Here is a 24,552-nt window from a genome sequence, read left to right as displayed (position 1 = left end):
TTTCCCCCATCATGCCTTTCTTCAAACCTTCCCTCTGTTTGAAATGTCCTAGCCACTAAATGTGGGCATCTGTTGAAAGCTTCTCTACTTCAAGATGCAGGTCAAATGTCACCTCTTCTATGGAGCCGTCAATGTAGGAAACACTTATTCAGGCCTTCCTCTGTACAAGATTCAGTGCTAAAGTGGATGAAAAGGAGATTAGTTGATTTATCCACAGACACACAGTATATACCTATAGATACATATTGTAAAGAAAGAATAAACTGGAGACCATGGGAGAACACGATGGTGAAGGACCTTGGGGTTATGCCATATGGCAATTGGTTGAAGAAAGTGAGAATGAAGAACAGACTGGAAAGCAATAGACTTAAGAAGGGCCATAATTATCTGTCTTCCAAGTATCTGAAGGCCTTCCATCAGAAGAGAGGTTAGATTTGTACTCAGCTGTAGCAGGCAGAACCAGGAGCAGCAGGTGGGAGGCCTCCAAAGACTGTCACAGTGTCCCAGAACTGTTCCTGATAGAAAAGGAGGGTTGAATTTGGGGGTTATGTGCAGGGAGTCTGACTTATTCTGGAGTGTTCAAATGGTTTCCTATTTCTGGGGTCACAAGCGGGAAGATACTAATCAGGGGAGGTTACATGAGAGATAGAAGTATCTAGCCTGGAAGGTTCTAGGCATAGATGATTCCAGGTATGTGGGTCTCAGAGAAGGGGAGAGAGAGGGAGGGTGGAAAGGAAGGAAGAAAAGGGAGGTGTTTCTGGAGCAGAGACAGACTTTCAGAGAAAAGTCAGGGCCAGAAAATCAGAGGTTCTTTTCTAGGCTGCTAAGATGTTGTTGTTGAATTGTTGTTCAGTTGTGTCTGACTCTTCATGGCCCTATTTGGGGTTTTCTTGGCAAAAATACTGGAGCAGTTTGCCATTTTCTTCTCCAGTTCATTTTACAGATGAGGAAACTTGAGGCAAACAGGTTAAGGGACTTGCCCAGGGTCACACAGCTAGTAGGTATCTGAGGCCAGATTTGAACTCGAGAAGATGAGTCTTCTTGATTTCAAGCCCAGTGCTTTATCTATTGCAACACCTAGCTGCCACTACTCAGATGCTTCCTAATAATTACAACTGTCCCAAAATAGAATGGGTGGCCCTGGGGAGTTAGTAGGTTGTTCCCAACCATGTATCTTCAAGCAAAGTCTGAACTGCCCCTTGTCATTAGTGTGATGGAAGGGATTCTTGTTCAGTTAGCTACATCAGAGGACCTCTGAGGTCCCTTCCTGCTCTGAAATTGTTTTTATGAGGTAAAGTATGGTCCAAGCCATAAAAATGTCATCTCTGATGTGCCTAAAGTCAGAAGGAATGATTCCTTCCTCCCACATTACATACCACCTTATTTGTATCTCTTAAGTGGTTCAGAAGCAAAGAGAGCTGGACTCAGAGTCAGGAAGACCTTGGTTCAAGGCCCACTCCTGACAGCTCCTGGTTGTGTGACCTTAGTCAAATCTCTTCTCAGTGTCTTAGGCTACCCTCAAAGACTGTATGTTGCAGAGAAAGTCAGGGATGTGCTGCTAACATTTCTAATGTAATGTTGACCAATAGTGGTGATAATGGACATCCTTTATACCCCTGATCTTATTGGGAAAGCTTCTAGTTTATACCCATTACACATAATGCTTACTAACAGTTTTAGATAGATACTACGTATTTTAAGAAAGGCTCCATTTATTCCTGTGGTTTCTAATGGTTTTTTAATGGAGCTATATTTTGTCAAAAGCTTTTTCTGCATCTATTGAGATATGGTTATCAATTATGCTGACAGTTTTCCTAATATTGAACTAGCCCTGCCTTCCTCATATAAATTTCACCTTGTCATAGTGTATGATCCTGGTGATAAATTGCTATAATCCCCTTACTAATTTTATTTTAAATATTTACATCAAATTCATTAGGGAAAGTGGTCTATAATTTTCTTTCTCTGTTTTTGCTCTTAGTGGTTTAGGTATCAAAACTATATGTATGTCACATAAGGATTTGGTAGGATTCCTTTATCTATTTTTCCAAATAGTTTATATAGTTTTGAAATTAATTGTTCTTTAAATGTTTAATAGAATTCACTTGTAAATCTATCTAGTCCTGGGGATTATTTCTTTGGGAGCTCATTGATGGCTTGTTCAATTTCTTTTTCTAAAATATGGTCATTTAAGTATTCTATTTCCCCTTCTGTTAATCAGGACAATTTATATTTTTGTCAATATTTATTCATTTCACTTAGATTGTCTTTGTTATTTTATATATAATTAAGCAAAATAGCTCCTAATAATTGCTTTAATTTCCTCTTCATTAGTGGTATATTCACATTTTTTGTACTGGTAATTTAATTTTCTTTTAATCAAATTAACCTATTGTTTATCTATTTTATTGTGTTTTTTCTCCCATAAAACTAACTCCTAGTTTTATTTAGTTCAATGATTTTCTTACTTTCAATTTTATTAATCTCTCCTTTGATTTTCATTATTTCCAATTTGGTGTTTAATTAGAGATTTTTAATTTGTTCTTTTTTTAGTTGCATGCCCAATTTATTGATCTGTCCTTTCTTTGTTTTATTGATGTAAGTATTTAGAGAGATAAAATTTCCTCTAAGTACCACTTTGGCTGCATCCCACAAATTTTGATTTGTTGTCATGTTGTTGACATTTTCTTTAATGAAATTATTGATTGTTTCTATGATTTGTTCTTTGACCCACTCATTCTTTAGGTTTAGATTATTTAGTTTCACATTAATTTTTAATCTTTCCTTTCAAGGCCCTTTACTGTAAGTAATTTTATTGCATTATGGTCTGGAAAAGGTACATTTAATATTTCTGTTCTGCATTTGGTTGTGAAGTTTTTAGGTCAATTTATGTGAAGGTGCTATAAATAGCTAAGAAAAAGGTATACTCCTTTCTCTTCCCATTCAATTTTCTTCAGAGTTCTGTCACATCTAACGTTTCTATGATTCTATTCTTTTCTTTAAATTCTTTCTTATTTATTTTATGGTTAGATTTATCTAGCTCTGAGAAGGGGAGTTGAAGTCCCCCATTATTTCAATTTTGCTGTTTTCTCCTGTAACTCATTTAACTTCTCCTTTAATAATTTTAATGCTCTGCCATTTGGGACATATGTGTTTAGTTTTGACATTATTTCATTTGTCTATGATATTTCTTCATTGTCATTTAGCAAAATGTAGTTTCCCTGATTGTCTATTTTAATGAGGCCTTTTTTTCTTTTGCTTTGCCTGAGAACATGATTGCTACTCCTGTCTTTTTTACTTTAGCTAAAGCATAATAGATTCTGCTCTAGCTCCTTATTTTAAACCTGTGTCTTTACATTTCAAATATGTTTCTTGTAAACAACATGTTGTTATATTCTGGTTTCTAATCCATTCTGCTAAGCTCTTCTGTTTTATGGGTAAGTTCATGCCATTCACAGTTATGATTATTAACTGTGTATTTCCCTCCATCCTACTTTTTCTGTCAAAAGTTACCCTCTCCCTCCTCAAAAGGATATGTCTTTTAACAGACAGTAAACTCTATATGGACAAGAGATCATGCCTTATTTACTTATTCATCTTAACAACATTACCAATAAAAATTTTACCATTAAAAATCTTTACCAGGCACTAAATTGAACTTAGACACCATTTCATAAAAGGAATTCTATGACCAAGTAGAATATGGATGTGAAGGGAAAATAAAGAACATGAGGCCATAATCCTTTTCATTTGAAAAATGTTTATTTCAGATTAGACTAATAGGAAGTGACTTAACCTCATCTTACCCATTCCTTCTGAATCCAAATGGTAGAAACTGTCATCTTACATAAAGAATCCAGGATGAGAGTGCAATATTTGTAGGAAGGAAGCCATGCATAGTGTCAAAGCTTTTTTTATACAAAAAACGAAACCGGAATAACCTTTTCTGACCTCTCACTATATTCAAGAAAAAAACATCCCTGCCCATTATATTGCATATAATACTTTTATTTTTGGATCTGTTTTCTGTCCATCACTTCCTAATAGGTTATTGCTTCTGACCTGGAAAGCAGTTATAATTTGTCTTTCTCCTTAGCTCCTGAGCTGAGACATAAAACATGATCTTGATCAGCACAGTCTATTTCATGACTGGCAGAATACTTAGTTTCAAAATACCAGTGAACCTTAAAATTGAAATGATAAATTATTCCTGATGCTCTTCATCTATTCCTCAAACACTTCTTGGGGATGTTGTTTGTATTGTCATAATGGACCATTGTCAAGCCGCAACAGAATAGATTTTTTTATTTTATTTCTCAGTGACAAGAAATGGAGAATTGGGGCAGCCAGGTAGCACAGCAAGTAAGAGCACCGGCCCCAGAGTCGGGATGACCTGGGATTGAATCCGGGCTCAGATACTTAGCACCACACCCAGAAATAACTGACCGTGTAACCTTGAGCAAGTTACTTAACCCCAATTGCTTAAAAAAAAAAAAGAAATGGAGAATTACTGTTAATAAGAAAAGCTTCGGGCCTCTGGTCACTTGTATCTTTTGTATTTTGTTTTTTATATCCTGTATTTTGTACCTTAAATCTTATTTTTAAAAAAAAAAACACATTTCCTGCTTTATTTGAAAAACAAATTATTATTCATCCACAAGTCCATCAACTAGTTTTTGAAACAATGTTAGTGATATCAAGAATGAAATATCATATTGTCCTAAAAGACCCTGAAGGTTTTTACAGGAAGTGCGATGATAAAGTGTCTCAAAAATTTGGAGGAGGATAGGGAAGAAATGAGCTGAAGAATCCCAACATAAAATTAACTAGAGAGTGAATTCACTGAAGGATGACCAGAATGATGAGGGCTATGAAAGTCTCATCCTCCTAGGCTCAGTTGAGGGACCTGAGGACAGCAGACACTTAAGCTGTTCAGTCAAAAATTTCATTTTGGAAGAGGAGTCCTTTCATATGTTTGAAAAAGAAAAAGGAATTTGTGTTGGTCCATTGGGCAGAATGAGAATCCAAGAGTAACAATTATGGGTGGCAGATTTCAGCCCAGTCCAGCATAAGCACATATATTCTTACAGTCAGAGGTGTCAAACAGTGAAAATAGATTTTTTTGATAGGTGATGAATTCCATGTTATTGGATGTGTCCAAGTGGTATACCTTTGAGGGTGCCCATCACACCTTGTACATCATCTCTTAAGACAGGTATTTAGTGGAAGGTTAAATCTGATGACCTCAAAGGCCCCTACCAACTCTAAAATTGTGCTTTTCTGTGACACTAAGGTTATTCATTTTGCCTTAGGAGTTATTTAAATCTGATGTTAACTTATTAATGGCAAAAATATTGTCCCTCAAAACCTAATAAAGGAAATGGGCAAAAAATGTCTACTAAGACACATAATTTGAAGTAATTGTTTTGTAGGTCTGAAATGTCTAAGCACATATTATTATGAGATAGTCAAATGAGTCCTTCATAGAGTCAGGAGACGTAGGCCTGGCTCTGCTGTTAACTAGCTGTTAAGATTCTTTGTTCTCTGGGCCTCATGCCTCACCTATCAAATGGTTGGATTAGATGGTTCTGAGTCCTTTCCAGCTATAAGAGCCTTTGTGATCTGTTCACCATTTTCTTTTCTAATACAATAATTAATAGTTATGGTTGTCTCAGGAAGATATCTAAAAGACAGCTGCTATGTAAATGGCATGCAAATTCAAATATATATTTGTATATGCAAATATATACACATTTGGGTCCTCCCATGATCCTAGGATGTGAGCATTCCTGGAACTCCAATGGTTACCCTCCATGATTCCTTTGTAGATAGTCGGTTGTAATTTGATTGGAAAAGTGGACTGATGTATTTATTAGTTGGTGGCCAGCCCTCTGGAAAGGGAGCTTTCATGAATTTAGCTGGGCTGGTACCACCTCAGATGCCAAGTATACAGTCTGTCACATGGATAGGACTTAAAGGAGCCACCAGGGTTAGTGATTTGTTGATAGAGTGGCCCTTCAGAGCCCTAGGACAGCTCCACCCTAGGATGAAACACTGGACGGGAGAGTTTGGAAGGGGTTAATCATGTATTTATGTGTGGTTTCTTGTAATTATGTTGAGATGTGTTTCCGTTTTCCTCAAACAAGGGTGGTTTGCTCTTAGGTAAAGTCGTTTGCATCGAGAAGAGGCAGGGTGCTGTAATGGAGAGAGCTGGCCTCCAAACTGGGAAGCCTCCAGTCTGGCCTCTCACACACACACACGGTGTCTGTGTGACCTTTAACTTCTCACTGCTCTAGGAAATTCACTAAGGGGGTTGTTGTTTATCCTTGATTCTTGGAGAAGACCATGACATCAGGGAGATGAGGCAGTGACTCACAGGTGAATTGGATTTAAGTGAGGGAGGGCTGTCAAAGTCACCAGCCTCACTTTCTCCTCTAGAGCCATCTGTTAAATTGTAGAAAGGGTGCAAGCCTGCATTTGTGGAGGGAGTCCCCTTACCTGGGAGTTCCCAAGCCAGTGCAATCACAGGTCTATATTTCCTACCTCACAAGGTATTCCTCTGCCCTCTTGGTTGGTGAGTTTGGGGGCAACACTTGGCCCCTTTTGTCAATAGATGATATTTTGTACCTATCTTTAAGTTTGCCTTCTGATTGGTGAAACACCTGGGACAGATTGAGGAGTTTCATCCCTTTCCCCATTCCCTTAAGCCCCAACTTCAGTTTTAGGATTTGTAGTAAGCCCTTAGGTCCCTTTCTGCTGAGGGTCACAGGGTCACAGAGGGGGTCAGAGGTCAATGTATCCTGCCGGGGCATTGCTGCCTCCCTAAGATGGGATAGGGTAGCAAAGCTTCTTCAGAATCATATTATCTGATAGCCACTAATGATATGGTAGATGTTAAAATGTTTTGCAAACTTCCAAGTGCTATCTGAATGTCACTTAACTCTGATTGCCTCAAAAAAAAAAAAAGGAAATTTTTCACCTACTGGTCACTTGACCTGTAAGTATATGATTGAGCTATAAAAACAACAACAATAATAATACATGTACTTCTTTAAGGTTTGAAAAGAACTTTACCTTTGTTCTCTCAGTTGATGCTCACAATAACCCTGTGAGATAGGTGTTATTAACCCCATTTTACAGATGAGGAAACTGAGGCTGAGAGTGGTCAAGTGATTTTCCCAGGGTTCACACAGCTAATAAGTATTTGAGGCAGAATTCAAACTCAGGTCTTGGTGACTCTGACACCAGTACTATACCTCATTGCATAATATCATGGGTAAACATTAAAACATAGAAAACTTCTTGAAAATGGTAATGGAAAATCCTTCATAGACAAGTTAGAATTTCAGAGATGCAAGAGGTTGATCATCCCTCCTCCATGAAGCCTGACAGACTTTTAGCATTAGTCATGGAAAGAAGAGTAGATTTATAGATCTAATTACATCTCTGCTTGAAATTGCTAGAAACTAGGCAAAAAGAGGTGAAAGTCTTAATGTTACAGGGAGTAGAAGTTGTCTAAGAGAGCTGTATGGGGAAAGAACTTTAACGATGACCTTAGCTCTCACAAGTTTCTGTACCAAAATGTCATTCCTTGTTTACCTCTGGGAGGCCAAGGTTTCTTACGCTTAACAGAAGAAAATGGGTTGTATATGCATAATGACATTTTGTAGTGACAAGCATTTCAGATTGCAGGAGGAAATGTGGTTCATTTCCTTTCTGGGAAAGCTTTGTGGGGACAGAGAAAGTAGATTAAATGATGAATTCTCATTGATGGTAAATAAGCATCTCCTTGGATTCCTTTTGTTGTCTTTTGAGAAGACCCCCTTTCTAAGAGCACCCACAGAAGTCCTATTTTGATGCCTACTCATGGCATGGACTTTACCATGGAGTATTGAAGAGTCTGCCCGAGGGAGGGCAAACTCCCTGGAAAGGAAAATATGGGTCTAATATGTGGATCATGTGAGGACCAGGCTGGGTGAATTAGGAAAGGTGCATCACTGGGCTTGTCACAGCATGATAAATGTTTTGTCAGGAGCTATTCACAAAGACCAATCAATCAACAGGCTTTTATTAAATGCTTTCTGTATACATGGCACTGTGCTAGATCCTGGGATACACAGACAAAAATTAATCAGTCTGCTTTCAAAGAACTTATGTCCTATCAGGAAAAACGAGTCCATAAATAAGTATATACAGAGTAGAAACAAAATAAATAATAGGTTTAAAAGAATCCTATAGAATTCTTAAAGACTATCAATAAATCAATTAACAAGCATTTATTATGTACCTACTACTTGCATGTATTATGCGTTTATTATGTACTTATTATATACTCAGGACTGCTCTAGGCATTATGATTACAGAAATAAAAAACAAACCAGTCCTTGCCCTCAACAAGTTTACTGTCGACTGTCTGGAGAAGTAATATGCACACCAGTAAGTAAATATAGACAAGATACCAAGAAATGAAGAGCTCATAGATTTGAAATCACCTAGGGAGAGACCCCAGAGGTCATGCCCTTACAGATAATGAAAGCTAGGGAGAGCTGAAGGAAGGTTCTAGCACTTGGAGAAATCAGGAAAGGCTTTTGTAACCTCGTTTTTGCAATCTGTCGAAGCCTATGGACATCTTCTCAGAATAATGTTTTGAAATGCATAAAATAAAATACAGATCATTGCAATGGAAAATAATTATGCTAAAAAAATTGAGTTTATAATTTGAAGGTTAAGAACCCTTGATATAGAAGGTGATGCTTAAACTGAATCTCAAAGGAAGTGAGGGATTTAAGAGGATGGATCTACTATCTACTTAGTTATAGGGAGGATGCTATCAGTGTCTGGGGAGGGAATTCTCATGCCTGTAAAATTACAAGGGCATAAAGGGCTAATATTTCCCAGAGAGTTTTGGGTAAAAGCAAGGGAGAAAAAAACACAATCATTTACACTTGTGAAAAAGAAAACCTGAACCAAAGTGGGAGGAAAAGATAATTTAGATCCTACAGTTGGTTCAAAATAGTTCCCTCCAGACTTGAAATGATGACCCAAAGTTGAGCTAAATCATCTGCTTACCACTGAGTCGTGATTAAAAAACAATCAAGTGTAGCTGTAACTGCCCGACAAGGCTTTTGTGAATATATAGGAAACCACTCAGGAGCAAGTGCTGGTAATTCATTCCCTAGAGCAAACAGAAGCTCCATCTTCCACCCACCCGGGGTTCTGGTTGGCTGACTTTTTACAATCTTGGGGTTTGTTTTCTGTCTCTCTACTTCCTGGTCTACTTAAAGCCTGGCTAATGATAATAGTCTATACCCAGTTGTTGTGAAGGGCTCTAAATGCCCAACAGTGGAGTTCTTGTTTTCAAGTAGAGGTTGTCAAGGAGCCACTTTCCGTGGCCAGAAAGTGGCATAGTTGGATCTGGCATCTTTTCTTCCTCAAGAGTTTGACAACACTTGAGAGAAGCACAATGTTAGAGAAGTTTATGAAGACATTAACTCATTTCTACCAGCTGTGTAAAGTCTAGGTTAAATAGCCCCAGGACTTTAGCTTATAACTTCAGTGGTTGGTTTCCAGACCCACTAAGTTGTAATTATTTCCTGGCTTTTGAAGATAGCCCTTAATGTTGTTGTTGTTCAGTCATATCTGACTCTTCATGAGCCCGTGGACCATAACGTCCATAGGGTTTTCTTGGCAAAGATACTGGACTGGTTCTGCATTACCTTCTCAAGCCCTTGGTAGTACAACCCCATTACCATAAAACTCTTGTGGGTGAGAGCTATAGGCCTCAATAATAGATTTTTTGAGCAAGAGTTGAAAGAGGACAGTTCTGATTTTATTCTTTGAGTCCCTGGGTCCTTTGTGCCTGCGACTACCCTAAACTTAAAGAGTAGGTTAGGGAGATTAGCTATCATTCTAGATACATTCAGGGAGGAGAAAATAACCAACCCCTAATCCACAGCACACAGAGGGGTGATAGTGCCCTGCGCAAGGCTCCAATATAAGAGCCATAACAGAACAGGCGCTGTATTTTAGCTGCTCTTATGGCTGAACTGGAGGAAGACTTGGGTTTGAATCTTGCTTTAGATACTTAACAATCAAACAATAATCACATACTACAAGCACTGTGACCTGGGGCAAATCTCTTAAATGCTTTCATCCTCAATTTTGTTGTCTATAAGTACAATATGATAAACATTTATTAATTTTCTGCTATGTGCCAGCCCCTGTGCTAAGCACTAGAGATATAAATAAGGAAAAGAAAGATGGTCCCTGCCATCAAGGAGCTTATAGTCTAAGGGGGAAGACCGTACACAGAAGCTGAAGAGAGAGGACCAGAGGGATACATACTTGGCTGAGGGGCATGATAAAGATGGTGGTGAGGTCAAAATCAAGCAGAACAGCTGGTGGCAAATGAAGAGATGGCTGGTGTTTTGAACCCTTTATAAAGAAAGGTTATGGGAAGAGTTTTTTGTTCTCCCCTCCAGCCCACCAATGAAAGAGGCAGAAACAATTTGAAGATATTGAGATGTGAGTAGCTAAGCTGAAGCAATATCTGGGATGATGAGTTTTTCTTGTGATGAGCTTATCCTGGGCTAGGCATGATGCAGATGGTAATGTTGTTGAAATAAAGCAGAGCAGCTCCTGGGCAAATGAAGAGTGTAAGACAGGGAATAATAAGTATACTTACCTTCTGGAGCTCTTGTGAGCATCATATGAAATAATGTATATGAAAGATGTTTATATGCATCATCTTTAATACTTGCTTTAAGGCTGGCAAACTTTAAAATGTTATATAAATGTTGACAGTAACTACTACCACCACTAGGTATAGGTAGTGTATATATAGTATAATAGGTATACTACTATACCTATTACTGTCCAGGGCTAACCTCTCCTCTTCTTCCTACCTACTACTACTAATAACAACAGCTACTCCTACTCCTACTATTAGGGCTAACTTCCCTCCTCTTCTTCTCACTTACTACTACCGAAACAATGTTTTTTTCACCTGCTTGAATGTCAGTATTAGTTGTGAGGACTGGCTGGGATAGGTAATTTTAGTGGAACCTGACTTAACTCCCTTTGGTGAATGCCTCTGTACCATCTCTAACTTATTAACTGAGGATAAGGATAAACTTCTGAATCCTTGTGGAGATGAAAAGAAGTCAGTATGGGCCCCAGGGAGAAACTGAATGGAAATAAATCTAATCTGAACTTTTGGTGATACTGGGAACATGGACAGTCCTTGAAGATCACTAACAAGAGAATCAAATCAAATCAAAACATATGCCACATAATATAGGATAAAACTAAAACAGTCCCTGAAATTCCCTGTATTTCTTTAAAGTTTTTTTACTTTCTTATCTCTAATCCCCCCTCACTCCCTCTGATTGTCGAGGGTGGGATCCTGGTAGACATCTGGGAACTAATCCTCTACCATTTAAGGAGAGTACCCATGGAATTCTCCTTATCTGTTCATACCTGGCTGTTTTCCTGGACTTCATCATCTCCAGAGACTCATCATTCTACAAAATGAAATGAAACCTGAGATTCTCACTCCCTTAGATCACTTTCCATGCTGACTTCATCATCCCTGCCCCTCACTTGGAAGAACCTCCCCTCCCTTCCCATTTTCAGCTTCTTTCTATGTGTTGTTTTCCCCCATTAGATTCTGAACTCCTTGAGGGTAAGGATGGTCTTTTAATTTGCTTGTATTGCCAGCATTCGGCACAGTGCCTGGCACACAGTAGGCACCTCATAAATGCTTATTGCTTCTGATTCTATCTCTTAGTGTCTAGCATAGTACATTGTATGCTGTACAGCAGTGGTATCAAACTTGCTACCTATGCAAAACTCCCAAATGGGGCCTGAACCAGATTAAAATGTAATTGGAAAAGTGTGTGACAAAATTAAAAATACAATGCAATGTGTTGATTTGTGTTGACGCAACTGCGTCAATATCAATAATGTCTAGTCAATTCATTCATTTAAAAAGGAGTCATTCTCACCCAAAGCTCTAAGTGCTGACTGTGCCAGGCACTGACCTAGGTGCTCATAGTCCCTGCCCTCAGAGAACTTATATTCTGTTGAGGGAAAGCAAAGGTTAATATAGATAAGTCAATACAAATTGTGTTTTGTCATTATTGTTCATTTGTTTCAGTCATGTCTAACTCTTTGTGACCCTATTTGGGGTTCTCTTGGTAAAGATACTGGAGTGGTTTACCATTTCCTTCTCCACCTCATTTTACAGATGAGGAAACTAAGGCAAACAGGGTTTATACACAAAATGTATACAAGATAAATATAAGTATTATGGAGATGAGGAATTGAGTCATGATAAGGATTCTAAGAGGTGGGAAGAGAGCACATTCTAGGCCTGGGGACAAGCCTGTGCAAAGTCTATAAATTGAAGATAGAATAACTGTAAGTCGGCACCTTTGACAGCCCAATGGAGCATGAAGGGAGAGTGAGGTGAAATAAACTTGGAAACATCAGCTGGAGTCAGACTGTGAGGAGCTTTATTTAAATGATGAAAATAAGAGGTTGTTTTATGTCTTATAGGTTCTAGGAAAGCATAAGTGCTTCTTGAGGTCAGGGTGGATATGGGTAGATTTCTAAGTCAATGAAGGACAGAAATACTTAGCAGAAAATTAACTTTTGCTCATTAAAAAATACTTTATTTAAAGAACCAATGATAAGTTTTCATAGGTCCAAGTGGAGTGATGTGTTGAATAATGTGGAAAGAACAGCATTTGGGGAAGTTAGGAGAGAATTGAGTTCAAATCTTGGCCCTAAACCTCCATAGCTGTGTGACCACTGGCATCAAGGCTGTGTCCTCAAGGAAGACACATAGTATTTGCCATACTCCATGTTTTTGTAAAGGCCAAATAAACTAATGTTTGTAAAGCACTTTGTGAACCAGAAGGAACTACATAGGTGTCAGCAATTATTGCCAAGCATCTTTACTAATACAACATCATTGAATACTTTTGAACATCAGTTTTCTGGGCTGTGTGACCCCAGGCAAATTACAACTTTTCAGTTTCTAAGACAGCTAAGACTATAGACTGTAGGACTGCATTGGCGAAAAGTTTTGTTTCCAGGAATTCCCTATACCAATAAAATTATAGGACCGTTCCCTTCCTCTCATTTTGAACAATAGGTCTATGTGACCAAGTTCACCAGAAAATTAACCAATATAGTTGCATGTCTTATACAAAGTAGGTGTAATAGGTATTTAATAAATGTAAAATTTAAATTGAATCTACATATTATACAAATATGATCTTTGCAAAATTTAATTTTCATTGCTAATGTATGAAAAACATCAGATTTACCTATTTGTTGTCATTCAATTGTGTCTGACTTTGTGACCCCATGGACTCTAGTACTTCAGATCCTTCTTTACTGTCTCTCCAAATATGTTCATTGTTTCTGCGGCACTATCTATTCATCTCATCCTCTGCCATCTCCTTTTCCTTTTGTCTTCAATCTTTTCCTTTCTTCTTACTATGTGGCCAAAGTATTTAAGCTTAGCTTCAGTATTTGACCTGCCAGTAAATAGTCTGAATTAATTTCTTTAAGTATCAACTAATTTGATTTCCTTGCTGTCCAAGGGACTCTCAAAAGTCTTTTCCAGCAACCACAATTCAAAAGCATGAATTCTTCAGCACTCAGTTTTCCTTACCCCCTATGGAAATGGATTTACTGGCTAAACTCATCTGTATTTCTCCTTCTTTTTCAGAATCATGATTCCGGTAACGGAATTCAGGCAATTTTCTGAACAACAGCCTGCTTTCCGAGTACTCAAACCTTGGTGGGATGTGTTTACAGAATATCTCTCTGTAGTCATGCTAATGATTGGTGTGTTTGGCTGTACCTTACAAGTAAGTAAATAAAACCTTAATATAAATCCGGGGGTGGGAGACTTGGGAACAAAGGAAACCTTTTCTTTTAAATGAGTTTTATTGGTGCCTTAAATTTTTTATGTCATTTCCAGGAATATTCTCTCTCTTTCTACCACTCTCCCTCCCTGAAAATTGAACCCTTACTTTTAACAAATTCAGTTCAGCAAAAACTCAGTATGATGACCACAATTTACAATGCAATGACAACACAGCACCCCAGTGTTTTCCCCTCTTCTCCGCTTACTCCCCTCCAAGTACTCTGCTTCCTAGGAGCACTAGCCTCCTCGCAGTTTTTCCCATGCCACTATCTTCTGGCTGAGCATTTTCACTGGCTGTCCTCCCTGCCTGCTCTCCCTCCTCGTCTTTGGCTCCTGGCTTCCCTTCCTTCAAGTCTCAGCTAAATTCCTACCTTCTGCAAGAAGCCTCTTTCAGTGCTCCTTAATGCCAGCACCTCCCCTCTCAGACCGCACCCTGATTATCTTATTCATCTTTTCTTTCTACATAGTTGTTAGCGGGTTTCCTCCCTCCTTGGACTGTGATTCTGTTTGCCTTTCTCTGTGTGTCCAGCACTTAGCGCATAGTAGGCACTTAATTCTAGTCGGCTGACTTAAAGGAAGGGAGGTGTGATTCATGGTCTGCTCTCCGGGATCATCTTTAGCTTTTCATTTACTTTTAGTGATCCTTCACAGTGTTGCTGTCATTTGTATATCTTATTCTGTGCGGCCTGCTTATTTTACCCTGAAATGAAAAGAAACCATTTCAGAGAATCGTTGGAGTCCTATTTTATATGTATCCTTTAGCTCTTGCTCCTTACCCAATTCCTACTTGTTGCATGGCAGGGAACTGAGACATTTCTGACGAGCTTCCTTGGAGCCCTGGCATTGAGATTATGAATAAATGTTCTTATATTCTTTCACTGAAACTAAAAGGCAACTGATTGATAGCTAAGCAGGTTGTTATTGTTGGGTTTTCTGCTTTGTTTTGATTTTAAAACAAATAACAAAAATATCCCTGATCTTAAGAATTGTTGACTGATGAAATTAAAACAATTCAATTCTTGAATTTAGGCCACAGGATCACGAAATCATAAATTTAGGGTTGGGAACAACCTTAGATGGTATCTGGTGCAACCACCCTCCCCTCACCCCCATTCTGTTGTTGAGGAACTGAGGCCAAGAATGGTTAAGTGACTTAACTTGTCCAAGGTCTCACAGTGAATAACAGAGCAAGGATTTGAACTCCCATCCCTTGAATTCAAATCCAACCACTTCCTCCTATGCCACACTACCTCTTTCAAATGGGATATCTTTTTTAAGGCAATTGGGGTTAAGTGACTTGCCCAGGATCACACAGTTAGTAAGTGTCTGAGGTCAGATTTGAACTTAGGTCCTCCTGACTTCAGGGCCATTGCTCTATTCCCTGCACCACCTGGCTGCTCAGATATTTTTGTTTTTATGCTTCTCAGATAAATGTTTTTCTGCCCAATGTTAATTCTAAGCTCTAACTTTAAAATTAGCCTTCTATGTTGTACTATCACAATACTAACTAAAGTGGTGTTGTGACCTCATCAATGTGTAGACACTTGCTCCAGCAGCACAGATTGACTCCTACCTGCTTCTCATAACTATGGACCTTGTGTCCTTGTCCTCCCATGAATCCTGGGATCATAGACACAGAGTTCTAAGGGACCTCAAAGGCCATATAGGCCAACTCCCTTATTTTACAAAAGAGGAAACATCAGAGAGGTTAAGTCACTTGATCAAGGTCAATCATCTTCAGAGTCTCCACTCCCTCCCCTTTATCATAGAGGGATGAGAGTGGGAGAAAGGCCTTCCTTAGTACTCAGGCCAGTACAACACTGGACTTCATTAAGTGCTCGTGACATACAAAGACAAAAAAGCAGCTGTGCCTGCCCTCAGAGAGCTTACGTACCACCTGTGCACCAACAGCACCACCTGTGAGTACCTTTGTCAACATGGTGCTCTCCCGGGGATATGTGACACCTTGCAGAACCTGCTTCTGATGGATATGATCGAGTCATTGCGCTTTAGATGTAAGAATGATCTGAGCAGGCATTTCATCTGAGTCTCTCCTTTTACAGATGAGGATACCAAGGCCCAGAGATGGTTTAGTGATTTGTTCAAGGTCAGGCAGTTATGGGGGAGAGTTTGGAATTAGAATGTTAAGTTTCATATATCCAAGTTCAAGGTTCTTTCCAAGTCATCCCTATTGTTTGCATTTCCTATGACAGAAAAACTCGGCCTGTAAACAAGAAAGAACTAGTTTATTTGGGAAAATACTGTGAAATTCAAAGAGATTACCTAGGATGACTGAGTATCCTTTCCAGTTGAGATCTCAAACATAAGGTCAGTTAGGTGACACAGGGTAGGCCAGGAGTAGGGAAGACTCATCTTCCTGAGTTCAAATCTGGCCTCAGATATTTCCTAGCTGGTAACCCTGGGAAAGTCACTTAACTGTGTTTGCCTCAATTTCCTTGTCTGTAAAATGAGCTGGAGAAGGAAATGGCAAAACATTCCAGTATCTTTGCCAAGAAAACTCCATAGGGAGTCACAAAGAGTCAGACAGGACTGAACACCAGCTGTCAAAAATGAGGCAGCTGCTGCCCTCAACACTCCCCACTGTAGCAGAACCAGATTAAAATGTAATTGGGAAATGTTTGCCAAAATAAATAAAAATATAATAAAACATAGATATTGTTAAATTTTAAAAGTAAGTCAGTATGTGCCCTCAGGGATCCTTATATATGGGCCCGTTTCTATTTGAGGTTGACAGCATTGGTTTAGAGGACAGACTTCCCTTGGGTCCAAGAGCACATTCAAATGTCCTCTGCAAATCTGACCTCATTAGAACATACTCTGCCTCTACATATTACTTTAGGGAGAGGGGAGGGAGACTATGCAGGCTGTGCAAGTCACTTAACCCATGTGGGGGCACTTTGAGTGGGCTCTGTACTCAGGTCAAAAACTCTGGGTCTTGGCTATTTTGCAATGATGGGGCCCCTGGGAATCAGTCTCCAGATATTTGTTGAGCTGAAGGCACTGTGCTAGGCACAAATGATAGAAGGAATGAGTGTTAAGGGAGTGATATAGACAAAGGCAGGTTAAAATGAGTTGCTTTTGCTAATTAGTTTCATGGAAGTGAGAACTCTGAGCCTCCTTGCTAGCCCTTTTTTCCCCTGCTTTTCAGACAGCTGGGAGGCAGGCAGATGTTTATAAACTCATTGACAATAGCAGGGATCAGCTGAATGTGTACATGGTTCCTGTTGGTTCTTTATGACCTTGCCCAGGGTTAGGTCGGAGTGTTGTCCCGTCTGAGTATTTACTGACCCTGTCCTCTCCTCTGTGGTCTGTTCTGGCTTAGCAGACCAGCTGACATCATCTTTCTTATAGGTCTGGAGCTTGTTTATGTAAACCAACAGATGCTGGCAATGGCGTGCTGATTTGGACCAGCATGTGGGTATTTGCATGCATGCCCTATTAGAATGAAGCTGCAGAGAAAACATCAAATCATGTCCTTTTTACAAGCAATCCCAGTGGTGCATTGGGTCACACGTATCACACTACATTTATAACATGAAGATAAGGAATGTTTAATGGTGAGAATGGCCTTTGGCCAATTCATACTGCATGAGATTTAGCATCAACCACATACGTGAAAGCTGACAATGGGACCAAGACAGATAGCTTTCCAATGGCAGATAAGTGAGTGAAGTCAAAATTAATACAAAATAACGAAGGAAAGTACCCATAATGCTTGCAGTAGGAAGCAGTGCCACTTGGGGAGATATATAATACAGGCTTCTAATTTTAGTTCTGCCCAAATCATCCAATAAATTAGACTTAATGAATGATGCCTTCCTAGCAAACAAAGTTTTCTAAGACCATAATTTGGACCACTAGACTTCTGTTCCTTTTTGTGTGTTTTCATTTGTTGAAAAAGTCAGGGCTGTTCCCTGGACTTTGATTTTTTCCCTCTGTAAAAATAGAAAAACTCAGGGTGGGTAGGTGGCACAATGAATAGAACACCAGCCCTGGAGTCAGGAAGACCAGAGTTCAAATCCAGCCTCAGACACTTGACATACTTACTAGCCATGTGACTTTGGGCAATCAACCCCAATTGCCCTCCAAAAAAAAAAAAATACAAAGACTGCAATACTTTCAGGACTTAAGTAAAGTCAGTTTAATGTAAAGAGATAAGGTGGCTATAATGCGTAGAGTGCTGGATTTGGTTAGGAAGATTCTGGTTCAAATCAGACCTCGGAAACTTAGCTACGTGGCAAGGGCACGGACATAGCTTAGCCTCTCGAGACTCTGTTTCCTCTCTGTAGAGTTCAGATAATAATAACAGCTTGTTTTGTTCTTTAATGATATCTCTGGGACCTGCCTCACCTGGGCTGTTATGAATACTGGTGAGATATTGTACATAAAGTGATTTCCAAACATTAAAGCCCCACACAAATGTCAATTATTACCATCAAGTTTATTAAATAGAAGTTTGCTAAAGCCATTTACTTATTGATGGGAAAAATAATGGAATGCTTACCTGTTAATTCACACGAGACACTGTCTAATAAATTACACCTTCCAGGGCAGTATTGATAAATCAATAACAATAACAATGCTGGTAAGAACAATAATAGCCAACATTTATATAGAGCTTTACAATTTGCAATGGACCTTACATGTATTATCTCATTAAAGCCTCAAAAAGCCTGTGAGGTAAGCAGTGTAAGCACTATCCCATGCTTGAGTGACTTCATACATTTGCCTTGTTTATACTTGAATGTATATGTGTGGTTTCCCTGCAGAGAATATGACCTTTTTAAGAGAAGCTGCTGGTTCTTTGTGTTTTATTTTTGTATTCTTCATGCCTAGTTTAGTGGCTAGAATATGCTGGGTGCTTAATGAAGATTTTATAATAATATTTGAATAATGATACATGTTTTATGATATATGTTTATAATATTAGAATGTTATAATAACGCATGTCTTATAATAACATTAGAATATTATTATAATGATACCTCTTTATGAAAACATTAGAATGGGTACATGTTTCATAATAACATTAGGATGTTATAATTAGGATAGATGTTTATAATGGTAAAATGTTACAATAATGTATGTCTTATAACATTGGAATATTGTAATAATGATACATGTTTATAGCATTAGAATGTTATGATAATGAATGTTTTATGATAATATTAGAATGTTATAATACATGTCTTATAACATTAGAATGATATTATAATGATACTTATTTATGATAACATTAAAATGTTATAATGAAGACAAATGTTTTATAACATCAGAATGTTATGATACATGTCTTATAACATTAAATATTGTAATAATGATGCATGTTTGTGATAACATTACAATGTTATAATTAAGATAGATGTTTATAATATTAGAATGCTATAATAGTACATGTCCTATGATAACATTAGAACTTTATTATATTGATACTTGTTTATGATTACATTAGAATGTTATGATAATTTTGCATGTATTATGATAACATTCGAATGTTATAATGGTACATGTTTTATGATAACTTGAGAATGTTATTATATAATTAATAAATCAGATGTTGTTCATTGATGAGGTGGCAGGCTCCAAGAGATGACCTACCTTCATGATCACACTTTATGTCAGGAGTAGGCTTTGAAGTCAGGCCTTTCTGACTCCACATCCAGCATTCCGACAACAGTGAAGCCAGCACTTTGCACAGTTACTGGCATACAGTAGGCACTTACTCATTGTTTATTGACGTGACTTTACTACTCCTCTCTGGGAGTACTGGTTTACTTGTAGAGCTTTTTTAATTTGTTGAGATTTACTCTTAGCACAGGCTTAACAATAAAAGTTGAAAAAATTCTCTCAGGTCACGAAAAATTACCTCCTGCTTTCTTTCCTACCTGCTTATTTGCTTGTATGAGAAGTAAACAAACTAGAATCATCAAACTTCTTTATTCATATAGAGTGAATTCATATAAAGCTGTATTCACAACATCCAAATGAGGCAGGTTCAACAGACATTATTAAAGAACCAAGCAATGTATTATTATCCTAACACTACAGAGAGGAAGCTGGGTGTCAGAGAGGATAATGGACTTGCCCATGGTCACATAGCTAAGTTTCAGAGGTCTGATTTGAGTGTAGAATCTTAGGGTTTAAAGCTGAAAGGGAATTCAGAAGTCACTTAGTCTAACCCAATCGATAGCTTTGTAGATGAGGAAACTGAAGCCCAGAGTAGTTAAGCAACTTGTCTGAAGTCATGTGGGTAGGAAATAGCAGAGATGAGATTCAAACCATCGAAACTAAGGGTGCCCTCTGTACTTCCCTCTCTGTACCACGTCAATGCACTTTGGATTGTCTGCAAATATCTTCTGCCTACTTCCTCATTAATCCTATTGAGATGTTTTAAGTAGTAGTTTAATCCAATCCATGAATTGTTCTTGAAAATGTGATACTTCTTATCATTATAATTTTAGGGTTTTTTTTTTTCCAACTAAGGCACTTCATATTTGGGCAGTTTCGCCAATTTTCAGATCTAGAGTTCAGAGGCATCTTTGAAAGAGGCCTTCTACAATACACTCAACAATTGGTTCCATCCAGTCTTTTGCTAGAGGACCTCCAGTGAGATGGAGCTCACTACCTCCTGGGGTAACCCATTCTACTATTGATTATTTCTTATTCTTAGGAAAGCCTTCCTTACATCAAGCCTAAATTGGCTTCCTGGAAACCTCCACTCACTGCTCCTAATTCTGCTCTCTGGAGGCCCAGCAGAAAAAGTCTAAACCCTTTTACACTGATTTATCTCTAGACAAGTGATTGTTTACAAAACTGCTATAGAAAACATTGTTCCCAGAATCACACACATTTTAAGTGAAAAGCTTGTTATTCATTTAAAAGCAGGTAAGCAGAGAGCATAGTCCATGGAAACTAAGAGACGGATAGGCTAAACACCCAGGTTTGTGATATAAACATTATTCAAAAATTAACCACAGTCCATGTTATAGATGCAATCCTAACGGATCATCCTGTTGCTTCCTGGGAAAGTATTAGCTTTTTTAAAAAATTAATTTATTTTATTCTGAACTTAAGAAATAAAACAAGCATTTCCCTAACAAAGCGAAATAGAAGAACAAGATTGCACCTGAAATTGCAGATCCATTATTTACAACTCGCTATTCCTTCCCAATATACAACAAAGTTATCATGTAACTTTCCCTTTTTTCCTCTTCCCCCATCCCAAACTTTAAGGTGGCTACCATTAAAAACAAATCTGTATGTGTGTATGTGTGTGTACACATATATACGTATGTATATATACACACATATCATATGCATGGGTAAGTGTGTGTGTCAGTTCTTTTTCTGGATCCAAACAGCATCTTCCTTCCTAAGATCTTTGCAGTTAATTGGGGCATTTATAGTTGTAAGAATGACTTGGTTACTCAAAGCTGTTCTTAAAACAATGCTGCTGTTACTGTATACAGTGTTCTCTTGGTTCTGTTCATTTCTCTCTTCATTATTTCATGGAAGTCTCTCCATGCTTTTCTAAAATCATTGGGATCATCATTTCTTATGGCAGAGTTAATATTCCATGATGAACATATACCATAATTTATTTAGCTATTCCCCAACTGATGGGCATCCCCATGATTTCCAGTTCTCTGCCACCACAAAGAGAGCTGCCATAAATATTTTAGAACATGTAGGTTCTTTTCCATTTTCCCTAATCATTTTGAGAAAAAGACAGAATAGTGGTATTGCTGGCTCAAAGGGTATAGGCAGTTTGATAACTCTTTAGGCATAATTCCAAATCTCTCCCCAAAATGGTTGGATCATCTCACAGATCCACCAGCAATGAATTAAGGCCCCAGTTTTTCCACATCCTCTCCAACATTTGTCACTTTCTCCTTCTATCATTTTAGCCAATCTCATAGATGTAAAATGATATCTCAAGGTTGTTTTAATTTGCATTTCTCTAATCAATAATGATTTAGAGGATCTTTTCATGTGACTATAAATTGTTTTGATTTCTTTATTGAAAAACTTCCTGTTCATGTCCTTTGACCATTTATCAATTGGGGAATGATTCACATTCTTATAGATTTGACAAAGTTCTTTATATATTTGAGATATGAGACCTTTATCTGAGGAACTATCTATGCAATTCCCCCCCTCTCAAGTTTTCTATTTTCCTATAATCTGGGCTACAGTTGTTTTATTTGTACAAAAACTTTTTAATTTAATGTAATAAAAAATATCCATTTTCTATCACAACACTGTCTCTCATTTGTTCATAAATTGTTCACCTATGCTTAAGTCTGATAGGTAATATGTTCAGTGTTCTTCAAATTTTCTTGTAATATTTCCCTTTATATCTAGATCATGTATACATTTTAACTTTATCTTGGTAAATGGTATAAGACATTGGTCTATGCCCAGTTTCTGCCAGACTGCTTTCCTGATTTCTCAACAATTTTTGCCAAATAATAAATTCTTATCCCAAAACCTTAAGTCTTTACACTTGTTAGAAACTGGGTTACTGTATTCATTTGTTGCTGTTGATTGTATGTCTGCTCTGTTTCTCTGATCTATCTTTCTGTTTCTTAACCAGTACCAGATAGTTTTGATAATTACTGCCTTATAATGCAGTTTGAAATATGGTACTTCTAAATCTCCTTCCTTTACATTTTTTCTATTAGTTTCTTTGATATTCTCGACTTTTTGTTCTTCCAAAAGAATCCCATTATTATTTTTCTAGCTCCATAAAATAATTATTTTTTATAATTTAATTGCAATGGCATTGAATATATAGATTAATTTTGGTAAAAATATCATTTTTATTTTATTGACCCTGCTTACCCATGAACAATTAATATTTCTCCATTTATTTAAATATGATTTTATTTGTGTACAAAGTTTTTAATGGTTTTGTTCATATAGATCCTGCATTTGTTAAGGTAGGTGTATTCCCAGGTTTTTATACTGTCTAGACTAGAGTTATTTTATTTTATTTTTGGAGGGGGGGAGGTAGGGCAATTGAGGTTAAGTGACTTGCCCAAGGTCACATGGCTAGTTTTTGTGTCACCTGTCTGAGGTTGGATTTGAACTCAGGGTCCTTCTGACTCCAGGGCTGGTGCTATATTCACTGCGCCACCTAGCCACCCCAACTAGAGTTATTTTAAATGTGGTATCTCTAGCTATCTCTTCCTGCAGGATCCTGTTGGTGATATGTATATATATATATAGGAATGTTGATGATTTATTTAGGTTTACTTTATATCCTTCTACTTTGCTGAAATTGTTAATTATTTCAATTAATTTTTCAGTTGAGTCATTAGGATTTTCTAGGCATATCATACCGGTATCATCTGCAAAAGAAATCGTTTTACTGCCTCATTCCTTATTCTGATTTCTTCTGTTTCTTTTTCTTCTCTTATTGCTATTGCTAGGATTTCCAATACAATCTTGAATAACATTGGTGATAGTGAGCGTCCTTGTTTCACACCTGATCTTACTGGGAAGGCTTCTAGCATATCCTCATTACAAATAATGCTTACTAATGATTTTTAGGTAAATGCTTCTCATCAACTTAAGGAAATGTTCATTTATTCCAGACCTACACAACTTGGCAGTCGATAGGTGCCAAAATTAAAATAGACAAAATTTCTTTGGCCCACAGGTAGGTTAGACTAGAAATGGACTGGCAATGATTGGTCGCCATGAGTCCATGACAAACAGGAATGTGCACAGTGGCAACCCTACATTTTTTGTGTGCCATATGTTATGCAGTAGTATCAAATGTTTTTTTAATAGAAATGAGTGTTATATTTTATCAAATGCTTTTTCTGCATCTATTAATATTATATTATTTTGTTACCTTTATTATTGATATGATCAATTATATTGATAGTTTTCTTAATTGTATTGTAATCTTTTAGCTTATATTTTATTTAGGATTTTTGCATCCGTATTCATTAATGAAATTGGTCTATTAATTTTCATTCTCTCTTTTTGCTTTTCCTGGTTTACATATCAGTATCATATTTATTTCATTAAAGAAATTTGGCAGGACCCCTTCTTTGGCTATTATTCCAAATAATTTATTTAATATTTGAATTAGTTGGTCTTCAAATGTTTGATAAAATTCACTTGTAAATCCATCTGGTCCTGGTGCTTTTTTCTTAGGAAGCTCATTCATGGTCTGTTCAATTTCTTTCTCTAAAATAGGTTTACTTAGATATTTTATTCCTTCTTCTGCTAATCTAGGCTGTTTGCATTTTTTGTAAATATTCTTCCATCTCACTTAAGTTGCTAAATTTATTGGCTCCTTATAATTGCTTTGATTTCTTCTTTTTTAGTGGTATATTCACCTTTTTAATTTTTGATACTAGTGATTTGGATAACACCTCTCTTTTTTAATTATATTAATCACTGTTTATCTACTTTACTGATGTTTTCATAATACTAACTCCTGGTTTTGTTTATTAATTGAATAGTTTTCTTACACTCAGTTTTATTAATTTCACCTTAACTTTTTAAGGTCTCCAATTTAGTGTTTTAAGTGGGGATTTTTAATTTGTTCTTTAATTTGTTTTTTTTTTTTT

The 24,552-nt window shown here is 37.4% G+C and overlaps 1 protein-coding gene across 1 annotated transcript in view; it reads left to right on the top strand.

Annotated features, from left to right (window-relative positions):
* The window catches only part of LOC138165102 (volume-regulated anion channel subunit LRRC8C), a 105,291-nt gene that overhangs the window by 51,815 nt on the left and 28,924 nt on the right, over positions 1-24,552 (top strand). Inside the window, exon 2 of the mRNA XM_069093271.1 lies at positions 13,742-13,883. Within this exon, the coding sequence (XP_068949372.1) occupies positions 13,746-13,883 (138 nt within the window). The 5' untranslated portion in view covers positions 13,742-13,745. The remainder of the gene's footprint in view (positions 1-13,741; positions 13,884-24,552) is intronic.

This window comes from Petaurus breviceps, unplaced genomic scaffold, assembly GCF_028583685.1.
Source record: "Petaurus breviceps papuanus isolate PSGF00001 unplaced genomic scaffold, PetGlider_PUasm1.0 207, whole genome shotgun sequence".
NCBI classification, from domain to species: domain Eukaryota; kingdom Metazoa; phylum Chordata; class Mammalia; order Diprotodontia; family Petauridae; genus Petaurus; species Petaurus breviceps.
The sequence above is the reverse complement of the archived record's forward strand: the minus strand, read 5'-3'. Positions and strand labels throughout refer to the sequence as shown.